General features: G+C 44.8%; 1 protein-coding gene across 3 annotated transcripts; it reads right to left on the reverse strand.

Annotated features, from left to right (window-relative positions):
* Nucleotides 1–5895: 5895 nt before the first annotated feature.
* LDAF1 (lipid droplet assembly factor 1) lies at nucleotides 5896–24517 on the reverse strand. 3 transcript variants are annotated; one of them, XM_070043744.1, is made up of 5 exons: nucleotides 24425–24517; nucleotides 21789–21980; nucleotides 14566–14734; nucleotides 12164–12302; nucleotides 5896–5973 (listed from the first exon to the last, which is right to left on the reverse strand). In XM_070043744.1, the coding sequence occupies exons 2-5, from the start codon at nucleotides 21882–21884 to the stop codon at nucleotides 5943–5945; spliced, it is 435 nt and encodes a 144-aa protein (XP_069899845.1). In that variant the 5' UTR covers nucleotides 21885–21980; nucleotides 24425–24517; the 3' UTR covers nucleotides 5896–5942. The 3 variants fall into 3 exon arrangements, 2 of the variants coding, with proteins under 2 accessions (XP_069899845.1, XP_069899844.1); XM_070043743.1 differs by lacking the exon at nucleotides 5896–5973 and adding an exon at nucleotides 8393–10908; XR_011376761.1 differs by lacking the exon at nucleotides 5896–5973 and adding an exon at nucleotides 12986–13089 and having other exon boundaries at nucleotides 12277–12302.
* Nucleotides 24518–27708: the final 3191 nt, after the last annotated feature.

Raw genomic sequence — 27708 nt, forward strand, 5'->3', positions numbered from 1 at the left:
AAAACTAATATACCCTCTAATGAGTCATTACCCACAAGTTGAAAAACACTTTGCTAGAAATGCACATGTTACAGATGAGCAGCTTGAGCCCTAGCAAGCTTGTCTAAGGTATCAGAGCATCTTGGTTACAGAGGTGGAGCCTCTCATCCCCAATCTGGTCTGTTTGTGTAGAGGCACAAGCCAGGATCAGAGTGACTTGGGCCCCAAGGCTGCCGCATGGCAGGTTGGTTCTGATGCGTTTGCAAATGTTGAGGCAGAAATTTGAGAGAGGAAAGCCAAGCTGGCTGTGGAGCAGCTGCTGGAATGAACACTAGTTGCCATGGTATCCTAGGACAAATATAATGAGCAGTTGTTTAAAGTCGTGTTCTCATCTTCTGAAGGTACCTATCCTACTGTACATGGGGGGAGGCAGCCTAATAAGCGGAGAGGAGCTGTGTGGGCAGAGAGGGAGCTCAAATCCCAAGAAGCTGCTCCTTCATCCAAACCTGTGTTTGCAATCTCCCTCACCAGGTAGGGATGGGCGGTAATTGTAACTCAGGTGGCAGGAGGTAGACGAAAGGCATTTGGGATTCTAATATTCTACTGGACAGTTCTGTTGGTGCAGTTTACAGGGGCTGGGAGCAGACTTGTGTGCCTTGGGAAGCCCCCTTTAATGCTGAACTTCTCTTCCCTGCCCTGTTCTGCTGCTTCAAGCTGTTTTATGGAACGTGTACAGCTTTAGAACAAGAGCTGGGCTTGGGTTCTGGATCTGTCTTCCTTACTGTGTGACCTGGGGCAGATGGAACAATTTCCAAGCCTATTTCCACATCTGGAAAATGTGAATAAAACCTATTTTGGAAGCATGCAAGGGTTCGATGAGATAGTCAACGTATTAGTGTATTTGCATTGGAGCCACCTAGATAAAACCTCATAATACTATAAACAATAACTGAAGGTTGAATAAAATTCTGTGACAGATGAGAGGTTCTTGATCACGCACATATTTTGTAAAATATAGATGCCCTGACGTCACCTACTGAACTAGAATCTTTTAAGGAGTGGGGTCTAAGCATGTTTAGGCTCTGTGGGAGGCTGAATAATGGCCCCCAAATATCTGTGTCCTCATCCCAGGAACCTGTGACTGTTACCTTTCATGGCAAAAGGGACTTTGCATACATGATTAACCTAAGGATCTTGGACCGAGAAATTATCTGGATTATCCAGGTGGGCCTGAATGTAATCACAAGCATCCTTAAGGGATGACAGAATGAGATTCACCTACAGAGAGGAGAAGGCGATATGATGATGGAGGTAGAGACTGATGCACTTTGAAGATGGAGGAAAGGGCTCCAGCCAAGGAACACGGGCGGACACAAGAAGCTGAAAAAGTCAAGCGAACAATTCCCCCAGAGCCTCCAGAAGGAAGCAGCCCCACTGACACCTTGACGTCAGCCCAGTGAAACTGTAAGAGCCCTCCAGATTTGTAGGACAGTAAATCTGTGTTATTTTTAAGCCACTAAGCTTGTGGTAATTTGTTACAGCAGGGAGAGGAAACTGAACACAAGCTCCTCAGACAATTCTGACATGTACCCTGGATAAGAATCACTGCGCTAGACAAACGCAAAGGCTGTGTGGACAAAGAATGTTGCCTGCCATCAAGCCCTCAGCCACTGCAGCTGCCCCCAAGGTGCGCCCTGAGGGGAATTCAGGATGGAAAAAAACAAGATACTGGCCCTGGATAGTTAAGACGCATATCAAAGGAGTAATTTCAAAGAGCCCAGACTCTTGCATCTACACATACACAGAAAAGCACTAAAATCATTAACTCGAGATGTCTGTTTCTTGTGATTAGCAATATTTTGATGTTTGACCACCACGTTTGTTTGTTTTCAGCAAATCTCCTATACGTCCAGATTCCTCCCTTAGCTCTTTGCAACAGTTCCTCAGAGCTATCTGAAAGGCTGTTTCTGAGCTAAAGTCCTCAGTAATGTCCTTGAATAAAACATAATTCTCAACTTCTGGCTTGAGCATTTGTTTTCAGTCGACACTTGACTTTGTTCAGGAATGACATAGCATGCCCCTAGTATCCTGATTGGGCTAAATAATCAAGATAAAGCCTCAATTCCCCTTGCAGGTATTTATGTAGTGGTAGGTACATGATACTGTTCTGTTCAATGAGATTTAAGGGAGAAACTGGGAGGGGGCTTCTGTCTTTTTCCTCATTTCAAAAAAAAGGTATATAAGGCTAGCCCCTTTTCTCCCTGCCTTTGGCTGTGGTTGTGTGAATCGTGATTCCTTGAGCTGTGCCAGCTTTCTTGTGACCGTGAGGAAACAAATCTAAAGATGCTCTCTGAGAATGGTGGAGTAATGACGCAGAAAGCCTAGGTCCCTGATTACGTCACTGTGTTTCCTAAATCAACCCTAGAACCACTTGTATCTGGATTTCATGTTTAGTGAGATGCTAAGAGTTCTTATTTTTTTAAGGGAGGCACTTTGTTTCCTGTAGGTAAAAGCATTCCAAATCATTCAGGCTTAAAGAACCCTTATTTTTAGAATAAAGTTTATGACTATAATTTGCATCTATAAGAACACACCAAGTTATATGTAAGCTTTTCTTTGGGTTAACAGCCAAATTTGTATAAACCAAAAAAATAAGAAAACCTTTTGTTAACAGATTTATTTTGCTTTGGCTCCCTCAAGGCTCAAGAGGTCCAGAGTCTGGGCTTCCCTGGTGCCCCGGTCTGGGAAGATCCCACATGCCGTGGAGCGGCTGGGCCCGTGAGCCATGGCCGCTGAGCCTGTGCGTCCGGAGCCTGTGCTCTGCAACGGGAGAGGCCACAACGGTGAGAGGCCCGTGTACCGCCAAAAAAAAAAAAAAAAAAAGAGGTCCAGAGTCTGATTCTGTTCATCTTTGAACTCCCACTGATACTTCTGTGAGGGAAGTGATTTGACCAAAAATGCAATGCAAAGAAGCTTGATTCAAAGCAAACAGTATAGTCACTTACTTCTCACCCTTACTTAGAGATGAATCCTCCTGCCTTAATTCTGTTCCAGGGTCAAAGGAGCAGGGAAGATGTCATAAAGCAAGAATTGGATGCAGGAGACATGGGTTCTATCCCTGGCACTGCAGACTTACAGTGTGCACTTCCTCCCTGGGCCTCAGGTGTACCAGCTGTAGAAGGAGAAGACTGGAGAGGGCATCTATTACCTTGCCACTCAGGGTGTGATCAGTGGTGGGCCTTGAAACCGAGGGCAGTCATCAGTTAGATTCCCTTAGACTACAAGGTGCTTAATAAGTAATATCCTTTAAACTGCCTTCACTGACCAAGCTTACTTTCTTTTGCGAATTGCATACCCTCCAAACTTCATGTAACTTGGACTACATCAAGACTCCTTTAACAGCCCCTTATAGAAAACACCTCTGAGAGTAATGTTTGCTTAAGTTGTTTTTAAGGAACATGGAGCTAGTCTTACCCAGTTCAAACCAGTTGAGACCACCAACCATTCAGCTGGGCCTGCACAAGTGTCTCATGGGTGACTTTTTGACGTCAGAGGGCCAAAAACTCCACCCTCAGATCACGCTACTGCCACCATTTTCTAAGCATTTGTCCCATGAAGAAGCATGTAACTCAGATATGCTTGTGCAGATCACTGATTACCTCACCTTTTTCCTGACTCCAATCACCTTCCCCTGGACCTTCGATCACCCTATACTCTCCACCCACAAATATCCCAAGCCTCTTGCCTTTGAGGAGGCAGAACCTGAGACCTATTCTCCTGTCCCCTCGCTTGGCTGCCTTGTGAATAAACCCTTTCTCTGCTGTAAACCTCAGCGTCTCAGCGCTGGTCGGGCAAACAAAAGTAGTTCAGTAACAGCTTCGCCAGGAGCTGGTGAGCCATGTAGAAGCTCAGGTCCTGCTCCAGACCTACAGACTCAGAATCTGCCTTTTAAACCCTTGTACACATGCACATTAACGTTTAAGAAGCACAGTCTAAGGCTTCCCTGGTGGTGCAGTGGTTGGGAGTCCGCCTGCCGATGCAGGGGACGCGGGTTCGTGCCCCGGTCCGGGAAGATCCCACATGCAGTGGAGCGTCCGGAGCCTGTGCTGCGCAATGGGAGAGGCCACGGCAGGGAGAGGCCCGCGTACCACAAAAATAAATAAATAAATAAAAAGCACAGTCTAAAGCTTCTTCCAGCTCTCAGTTGAGTCACCTTCAGATCACCTGATGTGAGTGCCCTCTACTGGCTTTAGGAAACATTTTCCTTAGGAAACACTTCTGTTCCATTTCCCTCTGCTGGTTCTTTAAGGTTTCCAAATGGGACTTGAAGCTCCTAAATAGGGCCATAAGGACGACTAGAGCATATGTATGGGGCTTGAGTCTCCTCTGCAGTTTTGGGAAGCCGAGCAATGTCTACTGCCTGAGCAGAGGGGCCCATGCCCTCTCTAGCTCAGATGGCTCTCTGATTCCCAATTACCGAGTAGTCTACCTTCCTAATGTCTCACCCTTGCCACTTCTGCTTTAGCAAAAAGCAGGGAGCAGAGGAAGAGCACCTGAGTGAGCCAGGTGACGGTGGGTCCCTGGCTTAATCACTAGCTAACTCTGAGACCTTCAGAAAATGACTTGCTTGTTCGCCCAGTTTCTTCTGAGGCCAGTTGACTAGTAAGTCATGGAAATGAGAAGAGGAGGACCTCTCAGGACTCTTATGAAAGGTCAGAGATGATAACATATGTGAAAGCTCTTTGAAACCCTGAAACGTTTCACAAACGTGAAGGTGTATGTGTCCCTGAAGCCGCTAGTGTAACCAGCTGCTCTGGTGCAGACCTGGCCAACCCCAGCCCCGCCTCAGCCTGACACCGACCAGGGTTCTTAGCCTTCCCCAACCGATAGAAGTTGACTAGCGGCAAGACAAGAAACTCAGGCAAGGCTTTACTGGGGACCCTGCTGCAGCAGAGGGGAGCGAGAACAAACAAGAGTTTCCCTTGATTGCTCGCTCCCTGAGGGGGTCGAGCTTATTCCTTACATGGGGTGAGGGTAGGGGTGTGTCCAGGGGTCAAGCTGGAGGCGTGGCTTAGGTGGTTTGCCCACCCCTTAGGCGGTGTTGGGTGCAGGGGGCATGCTCGGTACCCTGCTTTTGCTCCCCTCACCCAGTTTTTGCTCTGGGCTCTTCAAAATTGGCAGTTGGGTTTTTTTGGTCTCTTTGTATCTTTTGTCCAGAATTTGCCCCAAATTATCACGCAGTTATTTTTAGTTCCATACAGTTTCTTTGTATTTTGTTGCTTGAGGTGTGTCCAGGTGCAAGCACTGCAGAACTGCAGCACAGCAGCAAAGGACCCCAGGTCCCAGCCTGTCTCAAGCCCAGCTCTGCTGCTGTGTGGTCTAATGCTCTAAATTCTCATTATTTGTCTAGATCAGGGATTCTCAACCTTGGCACTGGTGTTTGGGCCCCTTAGTTCTTTGTTGTAAAGGGCCGTCCTGTGCATTGAAGAATGTTGAGCAGCATCCATGACCTTGACCCACTAGATGCCAGCAGCATCTCCCCCAAACACAGTCATGACAATCAAAAATGCCTCCAGACACTGCCAAATGTCCCAGGGTGGCGGTGGGAAACGTCACCCCCGATGGATAACTCCTCTAGGTTCAGCTTCCTCAGTCTTTCTAGTCAATGCAAAATATTGTGCAGGGGTTTCTATATTTAAGTTTCTGGTCTACCCAAAAGGAAAGATACAGACATTGTTTCCATTCCCAGAGCACTAGAAGAGAGGAGGCAGGCAGGGCAGGTGGGAGGAAGGACAAATATAAGGGAATAGTGGCAAACAAGAGACAATCTAGTCAAGCAAGGGTTTAATCGTCTAGTGTTTTATAGCACTTTTATAATTTAGAGATCACTTGCCTCAGTTCCCAATGACAGGTTGGGCGGCATTCTCGTTACTGACTGAGGAAACCAATGCCCAGAGAAGTTGTCATTTGCTCACCATGCCTGGTCCATGAGGGCTGTAAGTGTACAGACAGTGTAAATGAGACATGACTTCACTGAGGGATGAGCCTTGAGCTGGCTCGTGGAAGGTGGAAATGTTTGGAAACAGGAGGTGGGGAGTGGGATGCTCCAATGTCATTGATTTTCAACTTCCACACACGATGGATAATATTCACCATAAAGACATATCCAAGAGGCATGCCAGATTTGGATGTAATCCCCACCTCCTATCTTTCCCCTAAGAAGGCAAAGAAAGCACTTCAATAATTTGTAATTATCAGAATTCTTACCAACCACTCAGGGGGTGTGTGTGTGTGTGTGTGTGTGTATTTGCACACATGCTTAATTACTCAGGTATATGTGTGTGCACACACATATTTAATCCCTCAGGGTATGTGTGTGCCTGTACACACACACGTGTTTTGGGGGATGCTGTGGAATAGGTAAGAAAAAGCAGGTTATTCTCAAATTCCGCCCCCCTCTAGTTCCACCTGTTATCTCCTGCTCGAGGAAGCACAGCAGAATATGTGAAGTAGTTAGTCATCCTCAACCTTGTGACAACTCACACCTGATCATACCTTGCTGGGGTGTCACAACATCCAGGATGAATCTCCTGTTCTATGAGAAGCAGATAGTAGAATCCATGCAGAGGCGGTGGTTGAAACAGTACTTCTATGTGCACAACTCTAGGGAGAACCAACGGTTCACGTCCTATTTTATGAAAACAGGGATCCCTGAAGTTATTCGACACAGCAGCAAAGGTTATAGGAACTGCTGCAGACAATGTCTCTTAGGGCATGGGTCCACATCCCAGGCCTTAAAGGCAGTTGGAGGCATTAACATTTAATAGCACACTGGTTACAAGGGTGGGCTCTTCAGTCAGGCGAACTGGGCTTGAGTCCCACTTCTGCTTCTATGTGCCCTTAAACAATTTAACCTCTCAATCTTTCAGCTTCCTCATCTCTAAAATGAGTGGTAGTGAGAACTGACTGAAAACGTGTATTGAAGTGTAGAGGGCTTAATATAGCACCCGACTCATGGCAAAAACAAACACCTATAGTTATACTGATAAATTAACATTCCGACTGTATAGAGTCAGTTTCGTGCTTTTAATTACCTTTCCAAATAAGGAACACATTGAACTGTGCCTAGAAGGCCAACAATACCTTTTTTTTACTTAAGTATAATTGACACACAATGTTAGTTTCAGGTGTACATCAGTGAGTCCATGTCTTTGTACATTATGAAATGGTCATCACAATAAGTCTAGTTACCGTGTCACCATACAAAGCTAATTCAATATTACTATCTTCCCCATGGTTAACCTTACGACTATTCCACTCAGTTTCAAACGATGGTGCATCTCGCACTTTGACAACTGTTGTTTATGGGCAAGCACTGTGCTGGGTTCTGTATTTTACTTCGTTTGATCGGCAAAGGCCTCAGGCTCCAGGCAGTGTGACAGACAGCCTGAATTGCAAAGCTCTGATTTAGATGCCACGTTTCCTGGCAGAATTGGTGAATCATTTCTGCTCTGAACCTTCGTTTCATTCACCTCTGAAATCCAGAGGCTAAGGGAATATGAAAAATGAGAAGCTGGCAGGTGCAGCTTGGGATGGGAAGGAGTTAGTTAGCGCTTTTAAGTGCAGTGGAAAGGCAACTTGCACTCTGCAGTTTGAAGCAAGGCCGTTTATGGGATCAGAAATATGTTTTAAAATGGTCTCTTGGCTTCTCTCAGGAGAGCATTCCGTAAGAAGGCTGTGTAAAGCTCTCAGTACTGAAAATACTCCTAAACCTTGTATCCCCAGCCCATACCTACTCTCTAAGCCACTGCTCATCTGTCACATCCTCTTGGTGTCAAAAAGGCATATCTGACTCAACGTGAGCAAAGCAGATTCTGACTACTCACACAGCCCCCGTATCAGAAACTAGTGCCACTGACTACCCACTGGCTCAAATGAAAAGTTTATGTGCCATCCTCGTGTCTCCCTTTCCTTCACTACCCACATACAATCCATCACCAACTGCTGCTAGCTCTCCAAATGAGGAGGGTCTCCATTACTTCCACTCTAGTGCAAGCCACACCATCCTCTGCTCTGGACCTCCACAGACCTGCTAACTGGACTTCTGACTCCCAATCCATTGGCCACAAGTGACCTTTAAAAATCCAAGTCTAATTATATCCCTCTTAATGCAAAGTGTAAAATTCTTCATCATCTTCCCTTTGCTTTTTGCTGTAAATTTCTTTCCCTACGAGGTCCTGCCTGATGGGCTCCTATCTCTCCTCCATTTACCCTTTACTCACCAAGCCCAGTCACACTGATATTTCTTTTCCTAAAACACATTCAGCTCCTTCCAGTCTTGGGGCCTTTGTTTTGCTGCGCCCTCTGCTGGGAATACCTGCCCCCCCCCCCCCGCCCCCAGCTCTTAGCACAGTGGCAACTTCTCATTATGTGGTTCAAAGAAAAGATTTCTGTGGCTGACATGGCCTGCCCCTTCTACTTTCTTCAATGCACTTATCATAATAATCTAATATTTTGTTTACTTGATGTAGCAGGTAGAATCTAAGGTGGAGCCCATGATCCCCAACTGTGGTATGCATTCCCTTGTGTGATCCCTCCTCTTCGTGTGAGTGGGACCTGACTGCTTCTAACCCACAGAATGTGGTGAGAGTGATGGGATGTATGTGATTATGCATACATGATTACGCGTTATAAGAATGTGATGTCCATCCTGCTAAGATACGTTCTCCCTGGGTGGTTTTGAAGAAGCAAGCTGTCAGGCTGTGAGCTGCCATATGACAGGGAATGAGGGCCTCAGCCCCAAAGCCTACAAAGAAATGGATGTTGGCAATGACCATGTGAACTCAGATGTGGATCCTTCCGCAGGCGAGCCTCAAAGGAGAAGCAACGTGGCAGCGCTGCTGTTGTAGTCTTGCAAAGGACTCAGCTAAGCCAGGCCTGTACTCCCAACGCACCGAAAATGTAGGATGACAAAAGTGCTCTTTGTAAACCGTTATGCAACAATAGATAACTAATACACTTGTTAGCTGACTCCTGCATTAGAAAGTAAACTTCAGGAGGCCAGGGCCCTCTTCATTCTTCTTTTCTGAAGCCTCAGAACCCAGCAGGGTATTTAGCTTAGACAGCTACTAGCAGACACTTGCAGGTCAGAAAGAAACATTCAGTAAATAGTAACTGTTAATATTAACACCCCCATGTATTGGCAGGAAAAGGCAGTTCTTGTTCTCTAATAGAGTTGAAGGCCCCTTTAGTGACAGGTGTGGCTGACTGTCATGGGATACAGAAAAGTCTGAGAACCAAATGAAGGCCTTTGTGCCCTCCTGAATCAAAGAGCAAGTATTTGCTTCTGTCTGCCTGGCATACATTCCCTTTCCTTGCGATACTCCTTTGGGATCGGATTGTCCTCCCATCTCTACATACGCTAGCACTCCCACCTATGCAGAACCAGTGGGGCTGGCCCACCCCCTCCCCTGGTTCCAGAATGCACACATGTCCCAGCCCTGACCTGTCAGCATATTCCATCCACCCTGGCCACGGTGTTTGGTTTGGCGTTGCTCACATGACCCAAGTCTGTCTAATCGGAGCCAAAAATCTAAATATACTACTGGAAAAGAACAGCTTCCTTGTCCAATAGGGAGTGCTAACTACAAGGCTGATGTAAAATTAGAGCTGCTGGGACCTCCACATGGGGAGGGCCTGCCTAAAACTCAGCTCACACTGAGAAAAGCAGCGCTGAGAGATGAAGGGAGAGAGATGCCTAGTGACACCACTTGAGCCCCTGGATCCAGCAGCGCCTAAAGTCCTACCTTTCGGCTTTTTAGTTCAGTGAAACGAATCCATCCCCCTCTGCCCCCACTTTTTAAATCCATTTTGAGTTGAGTGTCTATCACTAGCAACTAAAAAAGCTTTATTACCCAGGATCTGCCATGAAATTGACACAGAAGGAAAAAATGGGTTTGATGTCTAGAAAGGGGGTATTTTGAAATAGAGTGAAGGAAAAAAGCTCATCTAAATAAATATTTTTAAATAAAATACCACAGGGAATAAACCACTGAAGTAGATATCCCATAGGATTTAAAAAAATTTTGTAGTCCTTTATCATTTTCATGGGACTTTTTGAAGAAATGGTTTAACAAGACAAGTCCTTAAAACAATAAAAAAGTATCAAGTGCAAATATTTTAAAGAGTAACATGACTTAACAATACTCAACAGTGGAAACCATACCTTTAGACTTAGAAAAAAATGCTCTTGGCCGTAAGGTTAAGTTTGGACTCTATTTTCTAACTTTGTCTGAGAAGCTATTATTCCTAAATGTTGTTTGTCTTTCTGATAAAAGACTAATAAGGCAGAAGAGCTTGTTCTGTTTTAGATTCTTCCCCCACCTCTCTTTTCAAATGAGTGAAGAAATAAGCAGCTCTCATTTAAAAAAAAAAAAAGGAAGAAAGAAAAAGGAAAAACAATCTGTGGCTGTCCCAAACTGGGGCCTCGGATACAAGATCTGAGCCTTTGAGGTCAAGTCACCGGCCTGTAGAGGCTCAGAACCCTGCCAAGTTCAGGTGTGCATCTCTGGGGAGGAGGGGGTGAGAGGCGCGAGGAGCCGCCACGCCATCGAGATTCTCTGCTGATTCTCCATGTGAGGGCCGGTCAGCTGATGGAACTGACCAAGAGCAACAAGATCCCCAAAACTGTCCATTGCAGGACCCTACAAATAAGTGAAAAAGCTAGAGGACACCTCCAGGAAAAGCTTGACTACCCAGTCCCTTCTAAGTCATAATCCCAAGGGGCAAGGATGATCCAACAGCTTCCCAGAGGTGCTTGAAAAAAAGCTTTGGTTCCGTTCAGCTGGTCATTCCTGGTAGAGCCCCTCTAAGTGTGTAGACTTCATGGCCAGCTAACAGTCGCCACTGGAGTTGTGTTGTGTCCACAGTCTGTTTGGCAACAAGAGGAAATGATCAGCTCTAAGGCCTCTTTAAAGAGCAATGCTGAGAGTATATATGGCGGAATGAATGTCGTTTTTTGTTTGTTTAGTTTTGGTTGCTTCTTGCAACCACACCAGATTTTGGGCGACACTGACTTTACAGATGAGGAAACTGGGGGCCCGAGAGGTCAAAATACCTGAATTAGGGGCAGGGGTTATGATCCTTTTCCCCATTCTAATTTGGATACTGCATTTTCTCCAAATTATTGTTTGTGTCCTCATGACAATCCAGTGAGAGAGGCAGAGCAAGGAGTAGCCCTATTTTACCAATGGAAGAAAACTGAGAACAGAGATGTTGAACAGCTTGTTCAAGATCACACAGGTAAAAAATGGCATAGCTGGGATTCAAATTCTAATTAATTCTAATCAACTGACCATTTCTTTACATCTTTAACAGAAGGGAGATGGGGCAGGGAGAGAAACAGGTCTGCCTTTTTTCAGCCCAGTGATGGTAGGTTTCAGAGGTAAGTGAGAGAGGAGGTAGCACTATTGATATTAACTTAACTGGCTCTATGGATTCTCTTTGAATATCAAGTAGCCTTGCTAATAACACTTATACCCCAAGCGGGGGAGCTATGGCACATTCCCAAGGCCCTTCTCCTTGTGGGTTTATACTCCGTTTCCCAGCCTCCCTTCCAGCTTACGGTGGCTATCTGCCAAAATTCCAGCCAATGAGGTTGGTTGGGATAAGAAAGGGGGTAGGTTCTGGGAAAGATTTCATTTACTTGACAAAAACGGTCAGACTCAATTGGTGAGTGAGGACTCATTTTTTTTTTCCTCTCTTCATCCTGCCTTGAACGAAGCTGGTGTAGCCAGCAGCAGCTTTCTCGTGGCCATGAGGCGACAAGCCAGTGGGGTAAGGATGGCAACACAGAAAGGCAGAAGGTGCCTGGTACCTTGATGACACTAGAGAGGCTGTGCCAGGACTGGGCTATCTCCAGTTATGCAATAAAAATAAATCCCTATTTGTTTAAGCTAGTATCTACTTAGGTTTTCCATTACTTGCCACCAAAGCATTCCTACCTGATAATTAAAAAAAAAAAAAAAGAGAGAAGGAAATCTTACCTCTTTTTAAGCAGAGATGTGAAGAGGCTAGACACCTCCTATCTTGAGAGACTGAGTATGACGTGACCAGGGTTAGGGTGTTACTTATGAAAATCTCCCCAAGTAGTAAAGATTAAATTATTGCACTGACATGTATTTACCTGGGAGAAAACCAGTAGTTGACGAGGCTGGAGACTACCATGTAGGACACTATGATTGTCCCTGACATGATGAGTGACACGAAGCCCAAGCCACAGAGGACACAAAGCAGTGAGAGGCTGCCCACAGAGATGACCAGTCCTAGAAGAAAGCATGTCAAAGAATCATTCATCTAAAACAGACTGAAAACACCAGACCCTGCACCACTGTGTTTAAAACAACAGTTAACTCAGATGTTTTAAGTGAGGAGGTTTTCCACAAAAATCCAGACTTCTGGTACCGCTTAAAAAGGAGGCAATCTCGATACCCAAGTGAGCATCACTGCATGGCAACAACTGCTGGCCTTCCGGTTTCTTCCAGGCCCCACTGTTCCCAACTGTATCATTCTTGGACCGCTTTGCTCACTTTTGTTACCTGTCTTGCCCATGGCAAGAATGTGAATTTGAAACTCCCTCATTCTCAAGGTCAGGGATGGGCTCCTAATGGAATCCTCTAGAAGGAGTTAGCCAAGACAGTAATGGGGGTGGTAAATCATGACCAGTGTTTCAAACTGCCTACCAAATACTATAACTTACACTTACCTACAACCTATGGAAATAAAGGCTGTGCAGGCTAAATAAAGTCAAATCTAAACATAACTTTTGATTACATCCTTTACAACCCAGCCTGGCAACTATCACACAGTAACCACAGGTCTGAATGGTCATTTTACCCACCATTAAATAAGTTTTTAATGGGAATATTAATGAATTACCATCTAATAAGTGCAGAGAAAATACATTTTTATAACATGGGGTCTATGGGAGAAAAATAATAAAAGGTACCATGGAAAGAGGATGGATTTTCATAGTTGACATGCCTGAGTTTGATCCTAGTTAAGTCACTTATGGTGAGACTTTGGGCCGCCTGGAGCTTTAGTTTAACTCATCTGTAAAAAGAATATAATAATAACTACCTCTAAGTGTTGACATGACAATTAAATGACTATCATATATGTGACTCAGCAGTTGTTGTCTGCCCAGCACACTTTCTCTTCCTTCCTCATAACAAACTCCCTCTTTCCAAAGCGGAACTAATAACATGGCAAATGTTGCATGGCAGACATCCTTTCCCTTGCCTCACGAGTTGTCAAATAGCCCACCCAGTACTCCACAGTGATAGTTTCAGGGATGGACTCTGGAAAGGAAGGAAAGTAGAGTATGTAAACAGACGTGCTGCCTTTTCATAAAGATTTACAAAATCTTAGATCAGTATTTTTCAAAGGATGGCTAACAACCACCTGTATCAGAATCAGATGCATTAGGGAATCTTGTTGAAAATTTGCATCTCTGGCCCCCACTCCAGACCTACTAAATAACAATCTCTGGATGATACATGAAAGTCCACATGTTCAAAAAGCAGGTAAGATTTATGCAGACTCAAGTTGCAGGACCACCGCTCTCAAGTGGAACAGCTTTGCACATGCTGTGCCTCCTGCCTAGAAGGCCCTTCCTTGTCTACTCTGGGACAAAGTCGTTATACATCTTTAAAGTGCTCTCTCCTGTAAAGCTTTGTATGATACCACAAAAGGGTAGTGGCTCTCTTATTTCTTTCTAAATTTACCTTTGTTTTGATATTGATTCATCTTTCGCCCATCTATCCATCAATATTTACTGAACAACCACTCTGCCATACTGTATTTGGCTCATCCACCTACCGTGCCTGTCTTCTTCTTCAAGTGTAAACTGCCTTGTCCACAATCCCTTTGGTAGGGAAGCAACCCTGGGTGCTCTTAGCTCTGGGAAGCCATAGAATGAGCCAGAGGTGATCACCTGAGCAGATGGCAACCATCTCTTTGTGGACTGTGATCTGATTTGAAAAGGCAAACTGAGCCAATCAGATTTTACTTTCATAGTAATTTTAACTTAGCAACTCAGGGAGAAGCTGACAATTGGCAGTGGGACTTCAGGAGGAAAGGTGGAGAAGGGGGAACCTCAGTACATAGCAAGCACCTGGCATGCAACAGGTGCTCCGTAACTATCTGTGGAGTGGATTTTAATGTTCTGTTTAATGACAATAGTTAGCATTCATGGAGAAGCTACTCTGTGCCAAGGACTGTGCTAAGTACTTCATGCAACTGTAAGTTTCAATCCTCACAACTCTCTGAGACAATATTATTATATCCCTATTTTACATATGAGGAATTTGAGGCTCAGAGAGGGTAAATAATGTGTCCAAAATCACACTGGGGGAGGTGGGATTCTAATAGACTCCAGAGCCCATGTTTTAACTACTCTGACAACCTGCCTTGGTCGATGTGGTTTTGACAAGAACGGGAACCTTTGACAAGAGTGGCAGATGCCCAATAAATACTGTCATCCCAAGTGAGTCATTTTCCAAGGGGGAGAGTAACTGAGTAGGATACCTTCTAGTAATATGACTCCCAAAAACGCAGCCAGGGAGGTAAGCACCACGAGGAGCAGGAAGCAGCCAACAGGAACGGCTGACACAGAAGCAAACACCAGCAAGGTGAGGGTCAGAAAAGGATGCCTGTCCAGGTACTGGCCCACTGGAGACTTCATGAAGGCGACCACCTGTGGGCAAAGGAGACAAGCAGGACTGAATGCCATGTCTGAACCCCAGATTGATAAATTCACCCGAGCTATAGGAAGTATAAGCCAAGGTTATAAAGTTGGGAGGCCCATGGGTAAGAAGTCAACAATAATCCTGCCAAGACATGAGTTGCCCCAGCAACAACTTAAGGCAGCTGTGGACAGGGGGCAAGTCTGAGGGCCCCACCCAACCTCAAGTCTTGTGAAAGGAGGAAAGACCCAGGCATGGCTCTACTGCTTCACACACACCCTCTCAGAAGGCATCCTCAGCATATGTGTGCTCTGATGTGATATATGTACAATTGGCTGCTTACTTCACAGTTGAGGCCACTGAGGCACAGAGAGGTTAAGTCCTAGCTACTTGGCATCACCTGGGAGCTTGTTAGAAATGCAATATCTTGGGCCCTGACCCAGACCTGCCAAATCAGCTTCTGTTTTTTAATGAGATCACCAGGTGATTTGTACACACATTAAAGTTTGAGAAACAGTGGGACGAAATGACTCACCTAGAGTCACACGGCTTCCAAGTGGCAAAATCTAGGCATTCAAAGCTAAATCTTTCCACTTCAGATGTCTGCAGTGGCTGCCACTTCATTAGGAGAAAATGTTTTTATGTCATCAACCTGGATACCACAGTCAGGCAACAGCCTGATGACTACTGCAAGCTTATGCTTTGTTAATAAGTAAGTTATCTTCCTCCACCAGGCAAAAGGGTTCTGGAGCTGGCTCAGTGGGGGGTTGGGGGGGCTGCTTTAATACAGAGCTGGCCCTAGGCATCCTCACAAGGATGGGCTTCCCCCTCTTCTTAGGGTCCACGCCATCTCACTCCTCAGTGCTGGCATGCTAGTTCCCGTTCCCTTGAAAGCTCCTATCATTCCAGAACTTTTCCCCATCAAAACTGGTTCTTCCTGTGTCTCATTCCTTAGGGCCATGTAGGCCAGCAGGTGAACTGAAGACGTAATTTAAGCTTCAGTGATGGCGGGTGCCACTAACCAAAACACACGTTCTCCTAGAAAGAGTTCTTCACCCAAGTGATTCAAATGGAGGAAACTGTGGGCAAGCTGGAAGGCAGGAGGATTTTGGAGCTCAAGTTGATGGTGACAAAGCACAGGACTCACTGTGCTTAACTAGAAAAGGCTGTTCCACAAAGCCACTGTTCTCAGTCCTGGGGCTTCAGCATTGACAAACTTCACTTCCCGGCCCAAAATGGTGTAACACCTACTGGCTACACTGCCTCCAGCTACTGCTTTCTGACAAAAGCTATCTAAGACTTGGCTGTTCAGCTTCTCTCGCCAGAGGCGATTGACTGTGATTGACTGTGCCAGCAATCACCTCTGAGCTGGAAATACCCAGCTTGGATACTCTAGGATCAGAACCCAGTGAGATCTTCCTGTTAGGGCGGCTGAAGGTGAGAGAGAGGCAGAGGGGCCACGGGAGTGGGGCTGGATGGTCCTTCGAGCTGTCTCAGGTCTTGATTGCTTTCCAGCTCTAGTCCACGTGTATCCTTAGTAAACCTCCAGGGGTCACCTGACAGACCGAACTGCTCTGTCTGATCCTTAAAATCAAGAGATCCAGTAACCACAGTGGCGGGGGAGCAGATGAGGCTGGAACACCAGAATGCCAGGCTTATGACTTTATACCCAGACTGTCCAGCACAGAAGCCACATGTGGCCACTGAGCACTTGAAATGTGGCTAGCGTGACCGATGAGTTGGATTTTTAATCTAATTTAAATTTAAAAACTGATGTTTGATTCAGTCATTGAAAAAATTTTAATTACATTTCAAATAAGGTGGGTATGTTTCAAATAAGTTTTTCAATTATCAATTTTATGAAATCTAAATAGAGACCAAGTATTTCCAATGGAAAATCAGCATGTGAATTGAGATGTGCACTGAGTGTATTAAAAAAAGAATGTAAAATATCTCATCAATGATTTTTCAATATTGATTACATGTTGAAATTATATTGTTTTGGATATATTGGGCTATATAAAATATATTATTAAAATTAATTTTACGTTTCTTTTTATGTTTTTTTTTTTCTTTTGCGGTACGTGGGCCTCTCACTGTTGTGGCCTCTCCCGTTGCAGAGCACAGGCTCCGGACACGCAGGCTCAGCGGCCACGGCTCACGGGCCCAGCCGCTCCGCGGCATGTGGGATCCTCCCGGACCGGAGCACAAACCCGCGTCCCCTGCATTGGCAGGCGGACTCTCAACCACTGTGCCACCAGGGAAACCCTTATGTTTTTTAATATGGCTACTAGAAAACTTAAAACTATATATGTGGTTCACATAATATTTCTGTTGAAAAGCGCTCACTCAAATTTTACCTAGAAAAAAAAACAAGAAGCGAACTATTGGCATTTGAGCAGGACTGTGATGCAATCAAAGGAATAATTTTAAAAAGATGAACCTGGTGGTCCTGTGCAAGAGGCAATGAGGAAGATTTGCAGGGAAGCCAGCAAGAGATAATGATGGCCAAAACTAGGCTGATGGCAGGGAGGGACAAGGAGGAGGAGGAGATGCAGTATGAAAGTGGAACGACAAAAGAAAATTCAACAGGACCAGAAGACAGTGTGGCATAGGGATCCAAGAGGGGAAAAGCAGGAAGGGACTACTTGTAGTCCTTAAGAAATCTAATTTTTTCTTAGCCTCTTCTAAATCTGGGCCCTACAAGGAAAAAATAGAAAGTTATTCAGATATGCAGAGAGACCAATTTAAGATGCAGACAATTAAGCCCAGCAATTGTCTTCCCCTAGGGAGGATGGCCCTGCTCGGACCAGTCTGTCTCAGAAGAGGAAGATATGATTCAGTTATGCCTAATGATAAGAGAGAACATTCATTAAACATTCAAGTGCCAAGCACTCTTTTAAGAGCTTTCAATAAACCTCCTTATTTTTTTCTCTCTACAATGCTATGAGGTAGATAACAAGGCAAAATTTAACATTATTTAAATCCGGGAATTAGACTATAGCAATTCACTTTTCATGCTCCCAGGCAACAGAGGGTGACACAATGGAAGGATGGAAAGTGGGAGAGCTTATTATGCAGCAACATTTTCCATCGCCCTCCTGGAAGCAGACACAGGTTATCCAACCTAGATTTTACAGGCATGGTGCGGTGCTAAATAACCCAGGAATGCCAGGCTGGGACAGACTGGCACCATTATGTTCCAGACTCTGTGCTAAGGCCTTCTCAAACGACATCTGAGATCATCCTCACAACAAAGCTATGAGCCTGGCATTGCTTATTTTAGAGAAGATGAGATGGAGCGTCAATGAGCCCAAGCAACTTGCCCAAGGTCAAACACAGGTGATTTATTTTAAAATGCACACATGAGTATGGGAGGTTCCAAAATAGGGACAACATGGCCAGTGTTTAAGGACATGAAGGCTCCATCTGGAACTATTCAGAAGAGAGGCCAATTCCCCGGTGTTAGAATGCAAAAGATAATCAGTATCCACTGTCTTTGCTACCAGAGGGGTGGAGGGCAGAGGGGTCAGCATTATTTAAAACCACTGGTAATGACAAGTCCAAGGTGCTGTGTGACAATTTCTCCCAGATTTTGGTCCTTGTGATTCAGGATTAGAATACAGGTGCCAAGGAGGTAATTCAAAAACATCCTTTGTCCCCAAAAAATAATAATTAAAAAATAAATAAATAATTAAAAATAAATAAATAAATAAAACATTCTTTGTGGAAGGAAAGGGCCAGCATGAGAGCAAAACTATTTTGTCCTAGGTAATCCACAGAAGGAGATACCATTGGGAGGACATCTGCCCAGCCCATGTTCCATCTCTCTTCCCTCCTCTGTGAAAACTGCCCCCTCTCACAGCAGGGGTGGGCCCCTGAAGCCATGTTTATACCAGTGAAATGGAAAGCCCCAGCCCAACTGCCACCTCCCTGGCCATAGGTGACTTGGTCAAGCAGATTCTTGCTCCTAGGAATCAAGCACTCCCAAGACCAGGTCCCATAGAGGATTTCAGCTGGGAGCTGGAGGAGACATGAGGAGTCGAAGGTACCATCCTGGGCGATCATGTCTGCCCATGTGAATGGAAGAGCAAAGGAAGCCAGGCTGCAAAGAGAGGAGAATGAAGCTGATACACAAGGAAGAGTTACAATGAGGAATAGTATGTCTCAAGAGAGGGCACTGAGAGTTATCTCTGACCCCAGTGACCCGCCAGACTCTGGTTCTAACCCCTCCTGAGGCTCTGCCCTGTTTACTTCCTGCCTTGGCTTCTATGATAGCCTTACATTTCCCCAAAGCCCTGGCAGGTCTCACTGTTTGTTTGCTTGTTTAACCTATTTGGGACAGGTTTCTGACTCTGTCAGTCTAAAAGTAAGACCATTAAGACTTGACATTCCAGAGGTTTCCTAGAAGAGATGACAGAGTTGTTTCACAAACACTCCATCTGGAAGCCATCTATTCTTATCTGGAACTCAAAGGGTTTATTAACTCTGAGAAAAGATTATAAATTACTTGGGGGAAAGAAATCATCCAAATATCATAGAAGCAAGGGGATGACTATGTAAATTATGGTATGTCACTCTGAGGGAAGGTTCTACCACCAAGAAAAGCCATTGTTCAGAAGACCTATGCTTTAATATGGAAAAACACCAATATACAATATCAAGCAAAAATAAAAATATAGAACTACATCTGCCACAATTAAAACCACTAGATCTAAAAATTACATACTAAAGGGTCCTAATAATAATAACAATAACAACAGTAATGATAATACCACCACTGGATTTGTTAGTGATGGGCTTACAGGTGATTTCCTTTCCTCTACTGCCAATATTACTCTATTCAATAAACACAATTAATATAATTAATTCAATTAATATAATTTAAAAATTTAAAAGAAACTACCTCAGGACTATCTGAAGAACATCAGGGCTTAGCCAACTGATGATCTGTCCCATCATCCCGGGAGTCAACTGCCCTGGAAGTTATCTAGTCCACATCTATTCCAATGACCATGGCTGAGGAGCTAAGGTGAAAAAATGAAGAAATGTCAAGAAGTCAGAGTTCACATGCTTTGAAATGCCTACCTTAGGAGGTAGACACGAATATGAACTAAGTTAAGATATGCCAAGTGCGGAGCACAGTGCTTTGCATATAATAAGTGCTCAACCAAGGTTAATTAATGTACAGTCAATCCCTATTATTGGCAGATTCCATATCTGTGAATTTGCCTACCCACTAAAATTGATCTGTAACCCCAGAATCAACACTTTGGGTTGCTTTCATGGACGTGCACACGGCAGTGAAAAACGTGAGCCACCTGACGCACATGTTCCCAGCTGAGGCCAAGCTAGGCAACACTCTGCCTTCTTGTTTTAGCTCTTTATACAACTGTCCTTTTCATGGTTTATTTCGTGCCACCTTTTTCTGCATTTTTATGTTTTCTGTTGGTGATTTTGACATTTAAAATGTGTAGCAGTGCTGTCTAGTGTTCCTAAGCATAAGAAGGCTGTGACGTGCCTTATAGAGAAAATACCGTACGTGTATTAGATAAACTTCGTTCAGGCAAGAGTTACAGCTGCCTGTATAGTACAGGCTGCTGGCCTGGAGTTCAGTGTTAATGAATCAATAATATCTACAGAATAAAGGTGCCTTTAAACAAAAAGACACACAAAACAGGTGATGGTTTGATTGGTTGATGAAAATGTTGCCACCAGAAGTTTGCCAGAACCTAATCCTGTACTTCCCATTTGAGCAATTGTTCAGTATGTGCTAATTCAGTGTTTGAGGTGACTCAACAGAACAGAACTAACACAAATTATATAACGAGAATCAACTGAACATGTAGATGAGTATGAGGACCTTTCTCATGGAGCTAACTTTTAATAACAAGAGTCTCAGTCTGCTGGCTAGAAAGCTGCTTGTCCAACCTAAAAATATCTTGCTAAATCCACAAAGAGTGCCAGAGGCATTTGGGGATGAGTTCAGAAAAGATCTCTATAGAGTATATTGCTCTAGACTGCAAAGGTCTGGCTCCTCAAATAGACACTAGTGGTATGCAATACAAAAAAACAGATCACCAACCAGTTCACTTTCTTACATATACATATGTATTTTATGGGTATATTGCATAGAAAAAAAGTCTAGAAGAACATACAACAAAATGCTAATAATATTATCTCTGAGAGCTATTATTTTTTCCCTGAAAAAATGCTGAAAGGCACATAGAAGAAAGCAATAAAGATAAAAGTTCAAGAAAGCAGAATATACTATCTCAAGTCCCATTGCCATTGAATGGCTATTGAGCGCTTGTAAAATGGCTAGTTCAAATGGAAATGTGCTGTTAAGTGTAAAATACAGACTGGATTTCAGACTTAGTACAAAAAAGAATGTAAAACATCTCAATAACTTTTTTCATTAATATTTTTTATAATGATTGCATGTTGAAATATACTTTAGATAGGTTCAATAAAATACCATATTAAAATTAATTTCACCTGCTTCTTTTTACTTTTTAAATGCGGCTACTAGATAATTTTAAATTACTTATGTGGCTTATGTCGTATTTCTATTGAACACTGAATTTCTAGTGGAACACTGGGCTCAAAGTAGACGTTAGCCTCTCATTTTCAGGGTAACAGGTCAAAATTAACAGCAAAACAAAAAAAAGGATGGTATCTGTGGCACAGACTAAGAGTTGCCTCTATTTCCAGCTAAAGAATTGCATTTGCTACAAGGGGTGATCATAAGACTAAATTTTGGTCTATGAGATGCAACTGGAAGCTCTGTGCGTGTATGACTTCCAGGAAGTCTCCTTAAATTGGAGGTGGTATGCAAGTCTTTCTCTCCCCACATCTTATTGCCTAGAATATGGATACAATGGCTGATACTCTAGCAATCATCTTGGACAGTGAGTTTGAAGGTCACAACTCAGACATGACAAGGTGGTGAGTTAGAAAGATTCCTGACCTACCTCCAAATTTCTTCTACTTAAGAGAGAAATAACTAGTTTAAGCTAGTATTATTTTGGGATCTTCCATTATATGCTCTGATTGGAAACTGACCTTTGAGTTACTCTGGACAGACGCTATCAGCAAAGACACCCTCCTCTGCAGCTCCTGAAAGTCCTTTGAAGTACTTGGGGGCTCTTCTTTCACCATCCTGAAACCCACTTCAGGTCTCTTTAGGGATTAATTCTACCAGTAAGCTCTTCAGTGCAGGGCACAGTCAAATCTCTCATGTCACCTTGTCTCTTGCTGGAGGAAATGAAAAGTATCTTAAACCATTAGTGGTCTTCACCCAACTGACCCAACAAGCGATTCTACTATCCTCACACACTGACGGTGGGCATGCAGATGGAGGGTAACTTGGCAATATCTATCCAAATTTCAAATTGCACACACCTTGATCCAACAATTTACTTTCCAGGAACTTCAAGGAAATAATCAGTTATATCAAAACATGCCAAAAGGATGTGCAGTGTACCCCTGTTTCTAATACATAATAAATAGTAAAACAGTGGAAAGAAGCTGTCTACTAATAGGAAATAGGTTAAATAATGATAAATTCATAGAATGGAGTATTGTATAGCCATTAAAATGATGTTGATATTTATTTAGTGAAATAAAAATATATCTATGATGTGAGAAAATTATAGACTACTATATATTGTTACATATTTTATGCATATATCCATAAGATAAAATACATATATGTATTTATGTATTTTATGTATATATCCATAGTAAAATAAAAGATCTAGATGGACATATAAGAAAATGTTAATGGTATTGTCTCTGAGAGCTTATGTTTATTTTTTTAGCCTGACAAAATTGTGAAAAGAATGTGGAAGAAAGCTGAATACACTATTTCAAGTCCTATTGCCTTCTTTTTTTGGCCAGAAAAACTTTTTCAAACAAGTAACAGTGGCCAATACACTAAACAGGTTGGCTCCCAATTACATTGTGCCATAAATTATTCTCTATTTACTTGTAAGTCTCAGCTCCGTAACAAGAGAGGCACCTGATGGACAGACTTTGCCACAATTATACCCTGTGACTCAACAGGCTGGAATTTCCAGGACTGTCCCAATCTCACATAATTATTTATTTTTAATAAAAGCTTTTTGTTAAGTTAGATATCTATCTTTTAAACCCTTTTTAATTTTCATATAAACTAATATATTGTTATTTTATATTTCCCAGAATAACACTGTAGGGCTGGACACAGATATCTTTTCCATTTCTCCCTTACAACTGATCTCCTGACCTATAGCACAAACGCCTAAAAGATTCTGTCACAGTGGACAAAATTAACTGAGAGATGCTCACATTTATTTACCACACTGAACGTCCCCCATGCTAATTATGTGAGATGGGAAGAGGTATCTCCTAATATCTATAGGGTCTAGCACCAAATTAAAGCACATTTTAATCTCCCCAGCTAGAGATTCTCTGCTACAATCCCTTTTGTGAAACAGGAATCCCCTGAACAGGGCAGGACTAAACTCCCATTCCCATACTGTCTCTGAAGCTACAGCTGGCACAGATTTGAATTTGCGATGTTCCCAGCACTCAATTCCCCTAAGCTCTAATCTGCAAGGGTCAGAAACAAGCCCAGCTCCCCTACTGGTCTCCCAGGGCCTTGGAAACCCAAGCGCCACCCGGACCGGTTTGGGGAGTCCAACAGGGGCCAGCGTGGATAAAATGCCAGCGGCCACATCGTGGAACGCAACCACCGGGCCACCAATCCCCAGACCCCCTAGTCACTCACTCCTCGGAGGGGCCTCCCCAGGCACTGAGAGGTCTCGAGAGGAGGGAAGACGGCAACCCCTTAACCCGACGCAGCGCACAGTTTCCCGCCTTCTGCCTTTTCCGCGCCTTCCGGGCTGAGCCAGGAGAACACGAGCCAACCCGCCCTTCCCCTTCCACGCCCCACCCCTCCAAAAGCCCCCGGCTCTTCCACTACCGCCCCTCCCGGGGCAAACGGAAACCCTGAGCATTCCAGCCGGGCGGGGCAGGGGTCGCATCTCCGGCTTGAGGCCGGGAACCGCCGGGCGCCTCGGGCCTATCAGACCTCCCCCTCCCCATCTGTTTCCAGTCTCTCAGCCTTCCTAAACGCGAGAGGGGACAGGCGGCCAGTTTCTTGGGATCCAAGGAGAGGGGAAAAGGGGGGTGATACAGGTACACAGGGGGGCTCTGCGCCCGAGGGGGCACCGAGGCTGAGAAATGGGAGCTTGGGGGCGGGGAGTCGAGTACACCGTCATTAATTTGGGGAGGAGAATCCCACCTGTGGTACTTGGAGTTCCCCTCTCTGCAGTGAGGGGGGAGGGGCCCTCCGTAGAGAATAACCCGGGAGGGAGGAGGGCACCCATTTTCATTAATCCTAAAGAGGGAGTTCGGAGTCTTCCCAACCGGGTTTCCCAAGAAGGGGAAGGGTCCCGGGTGGGATGGGGATGGCAACCCTTTTACCAAATGTAGTAGTAGGTGTAGGGGTGTGTGTGTGTGTATGGGGGTCTCGCAGGGGCTCGGAGGGATGAGACTCCCCTTATTACCAAACGTCGTGCTGAAGGCTTCGGGCGTGGGACACCGACTATCCTCTCAACCGACCCCCCCCCCCGCCCTCCTCCAAAATTTGTCCCGCCCGGCGAGGGGGCTGTCTAGCCAGCCGGGTCCCCTGCGCCCAAGCTGCCAGCTCTCACCTGGTCCCGGCGGCCGCGCTGCAGGCCGAGCTGCGTGTGCGGGCAGCTAGAGGAGACACGCCCAAGCGGCGGCTGTGAAGCGCCAGACCGCTTTCTCACTCCACCCCCGCCGGCACTCTTCCTCCGCCGCGCGGCCCCGCGCCGTCCCTCCTCTCCCTCCCCTCCCCTCCGCTTGGCTCTCTCCGCCTGCAGCTCTTGCAAAGGACGCTGTCTCCCTCAGCTTTTTGGAGCCTCCCGGACAAGCCACGAGTGAGGAGCACGTGAGGAAACTGAGGCTCAGAGAGAGTTGCCCTTCCTACACTCTTGGCTTGGAGTGAGGGCGCCCAGGCCATCTCTGAGACAGGTGGACTGGCAGCTGAGAACGGGTTTTCCCAGGGTCTCAGGGCTTCCCCTGCCTAAATACCCTGAACCAGCTCTTCTGGAAGCATCTCTGGAGCTCAGGACAGACAAGTGAAGAGGTACGACCTTGACTGGAAGGTTTTAACCATTACTTCTCAAACGCAGATATCATGAGCCAGTGAGATCCCTAAAGATCGGTTCGATTAGTATCTCCATTTTATAAATGAAAAAGTCTAATCCCAAATCCTTCAGTTTCAAGTCAGAGCCAGAACACATGTTCCTTGGCCTGAAATTCAGCCCATACAGCAGGGTTTCTCAAGGGGCAGCGAGCGCTATTGACATTTTGGTCAGGAAAATTCTGTGTTGAGTGGGCTGTCCTGTGTATTGTAGGATGTTTAGCAGCAACCCTGGCTTCCAACCGCTAGATGCCAGTAGTACTTTCCTTCCCTGCAGACCCCCAAACCTTGGCGGATGTCCCCTGGGGGGCACAGTTGTCTAGGTTGAGAACAACTACCATAGAACAAACTCGTAAAGACCATGAACCGAGGTCCAACAGTCCTGGACTCTGACCCCAGGGCAGAGTCTTACTGTGTGGATGAGTTAACCTCGCTGAGCTTCAGCTTCATCTGTAAAATGGAGAGGGAAAGACTTGAGCATTGGCCTGCTGCTGCACAGTTCTCATGCCCTTTCCATCCAGGGACCTTTGCTGATCTGTCTCTCCTCTGTGACTTGTGTCCGTAGGCACCTGAAAAATAACTTTAGGAAAGATCAAAGCAATCACAGGGTTGTAGTGAGGACTGGTGCAGTAATGTCTGTAAAGACCTTAGCACCTATCGGGAACATAGGAGGAGCTCAAAAATATTTAACGTATTGTGCTTTTCTTTTTCTGATCATGGTTACTTGGTTTATTTTCCTTTTTTGTTTATTTTTAATTTTTTTTTGCGGTACACGGGCCTCTCACTGTTGTGGCCTCTCCTGTTGCGGAGCACAGGCTCTGGATGTGCAGGCTCAGCGGCCATGCCTCACGGGCCCAGCCACTTCATGGCATGTGGGGTCTTCCCGGACCGGGGCACGAACCCGTGTGCCCTGCATCGGCAGGCGGACTCTCAACCACTGTGCCACCAGGGAAGCCCTTTTTTGTTTATTTTTATATTGTGGTATAGTTAACATATAACATTATATTAGCTTCAGCTGTACAACGTAATGATTTGATGTTTGTGTATATTGCAAAATAATCACCACGATAAACCTAGTTAACATCTGTCACCATACACAGTGACAGAATTGTTTTTCTTGTGACGAGAACATTTAAGATTTGCTCTCTTAGCAACTTTCAAATATGCGATACAGTTTTATTTTGACTTCTTTCACTGATTTTGCCCACCCACCAATGATGTATTACTTCTACCAACTAATATTTCTAGAAATAATCAGGCTGGTGGATAGAGAAATAAGCTTGGGGATAATAATAATAAGCTAAGGGATCGTGCTCTAACTCCACAAGAGCCAAGAAGGGGGGAGCTGATGGTGAAGATAGGAGGACATGGACGGAGAAGTGTCCCTAAATTTTTACGTTTCAGGCAGTCCTGTCCGTTTTCATGCCTTCTGTTCAGCTGCAGTGTGATGGGTGCCCCATCCAGGAAAGGGTTGGTTATTGTTTGGGTTTGGAGGGTTTTTTTCTTTAGGACAAAACGGCAACCCTCCTTCCCTGGTGGGTGTTGCTTTGGGAAGCTGAATTGAGGCCTTCACTGGAAATTTTGTTCGAGGGTGCCATCTAGGGGAACCTCTGTGAATCTTCTAGTTCCTTTCACTTGCATTGTTGTAGGACCAGCCAGATTTTGGGTTTCCTTGTGTGTTGGCTGCCTTCTCTATCTACCACACTATATATTACCCAACGGTGGGAATCTTAGCATCTCTCAGTAGCACAAGGACTTGGCTCTTGCTGACCATTGGATGGATCAATAAAATAAGTCCCTGGATAAGCAACTGTTTCAAGCCTCAGAAAAGATCTGCCAGAAACACTGGGCTCTGAATTACAAACGTGTGAAAACTTCCAGCAACAGATTGAGACTCTAAGCTGTTAACACCACAAAGATGGGGATAACCTAGAGGCTAGCTGACCTCTTCTCCCCATATTGCCAGATTTAACAAATAAAAATACAGGACAGCCAGTTCAATTTGAATTTCAGGTGAGCAACAGATAACTTTTTAGGATGAGTATGTCTGGGCATCCTGTGTTTCATCTGGCAACCCTATGTACTTGAAGTTGATTAAGGGATTTGAGGACTGCATCCTCACTTGGAAATTGCTGAACAGAAGATTAAGTCAGCAAGCAATTCTGGTGCCGGTGAGGTGGCCCGGGGCAGAGGGGAGATGATGGACGTTTCATTCTCTTTGGCAGATATTTTTTTTATTTTCTATCTTTCTTCAGACTACATGTAGGCTTTTGGTTAAAGCCACGGAGCAGATTCCATAATCAGGTGAAGTTCTAACTTTGCCACTGACCAAGCTGAGTGACTATGGGCAAATTACTTAACCTCCCTGTTTCTCAGTTTCCTCAGTCATAAAACTTGGGATAGTTGTATTCATCTTCTCCATTGTTGAGAAGATTTGGGAAGATGATGCTTATTAAGTGCTTACCACAGTGCCAACAGCTAATATACATCAATAAATGAAAGCTGTAATTATTGCTTTGATGTTTTTGGACACAGGTAGACTTAAAGCACACAAAATTTTAAAGGGAGGTGTGTCTCCTACTCACCCACAAGGTCATGGGGCTCATGGGCACCCTACCAGGCCTCTTCCAGAGTTCTTTACTTTGTTGGGTTACATACAGTTGCTGGGTTTTTTGTGGGACATGGGGTTTCATATCCTATTATAGGAGACCTGGTAATAACCCCATTTCCGTCTAAAGTCTCAAACTCTGTCACTGGCTCATTTATTCC

The sequence above is a fragment of the Globicephala melas genome, chromosome 15, assembly GCF_963455315.2.
Source record: "Globicephala melas chromosome 15, mGloMel1.2, whole genome shotgun sequence".
Lineage (NCBI taxonomy): Eukaryota > Metazoa > Chordata > Mammalia > Artiodactyla > Delphinidae > Globicephala > Globicephala melas.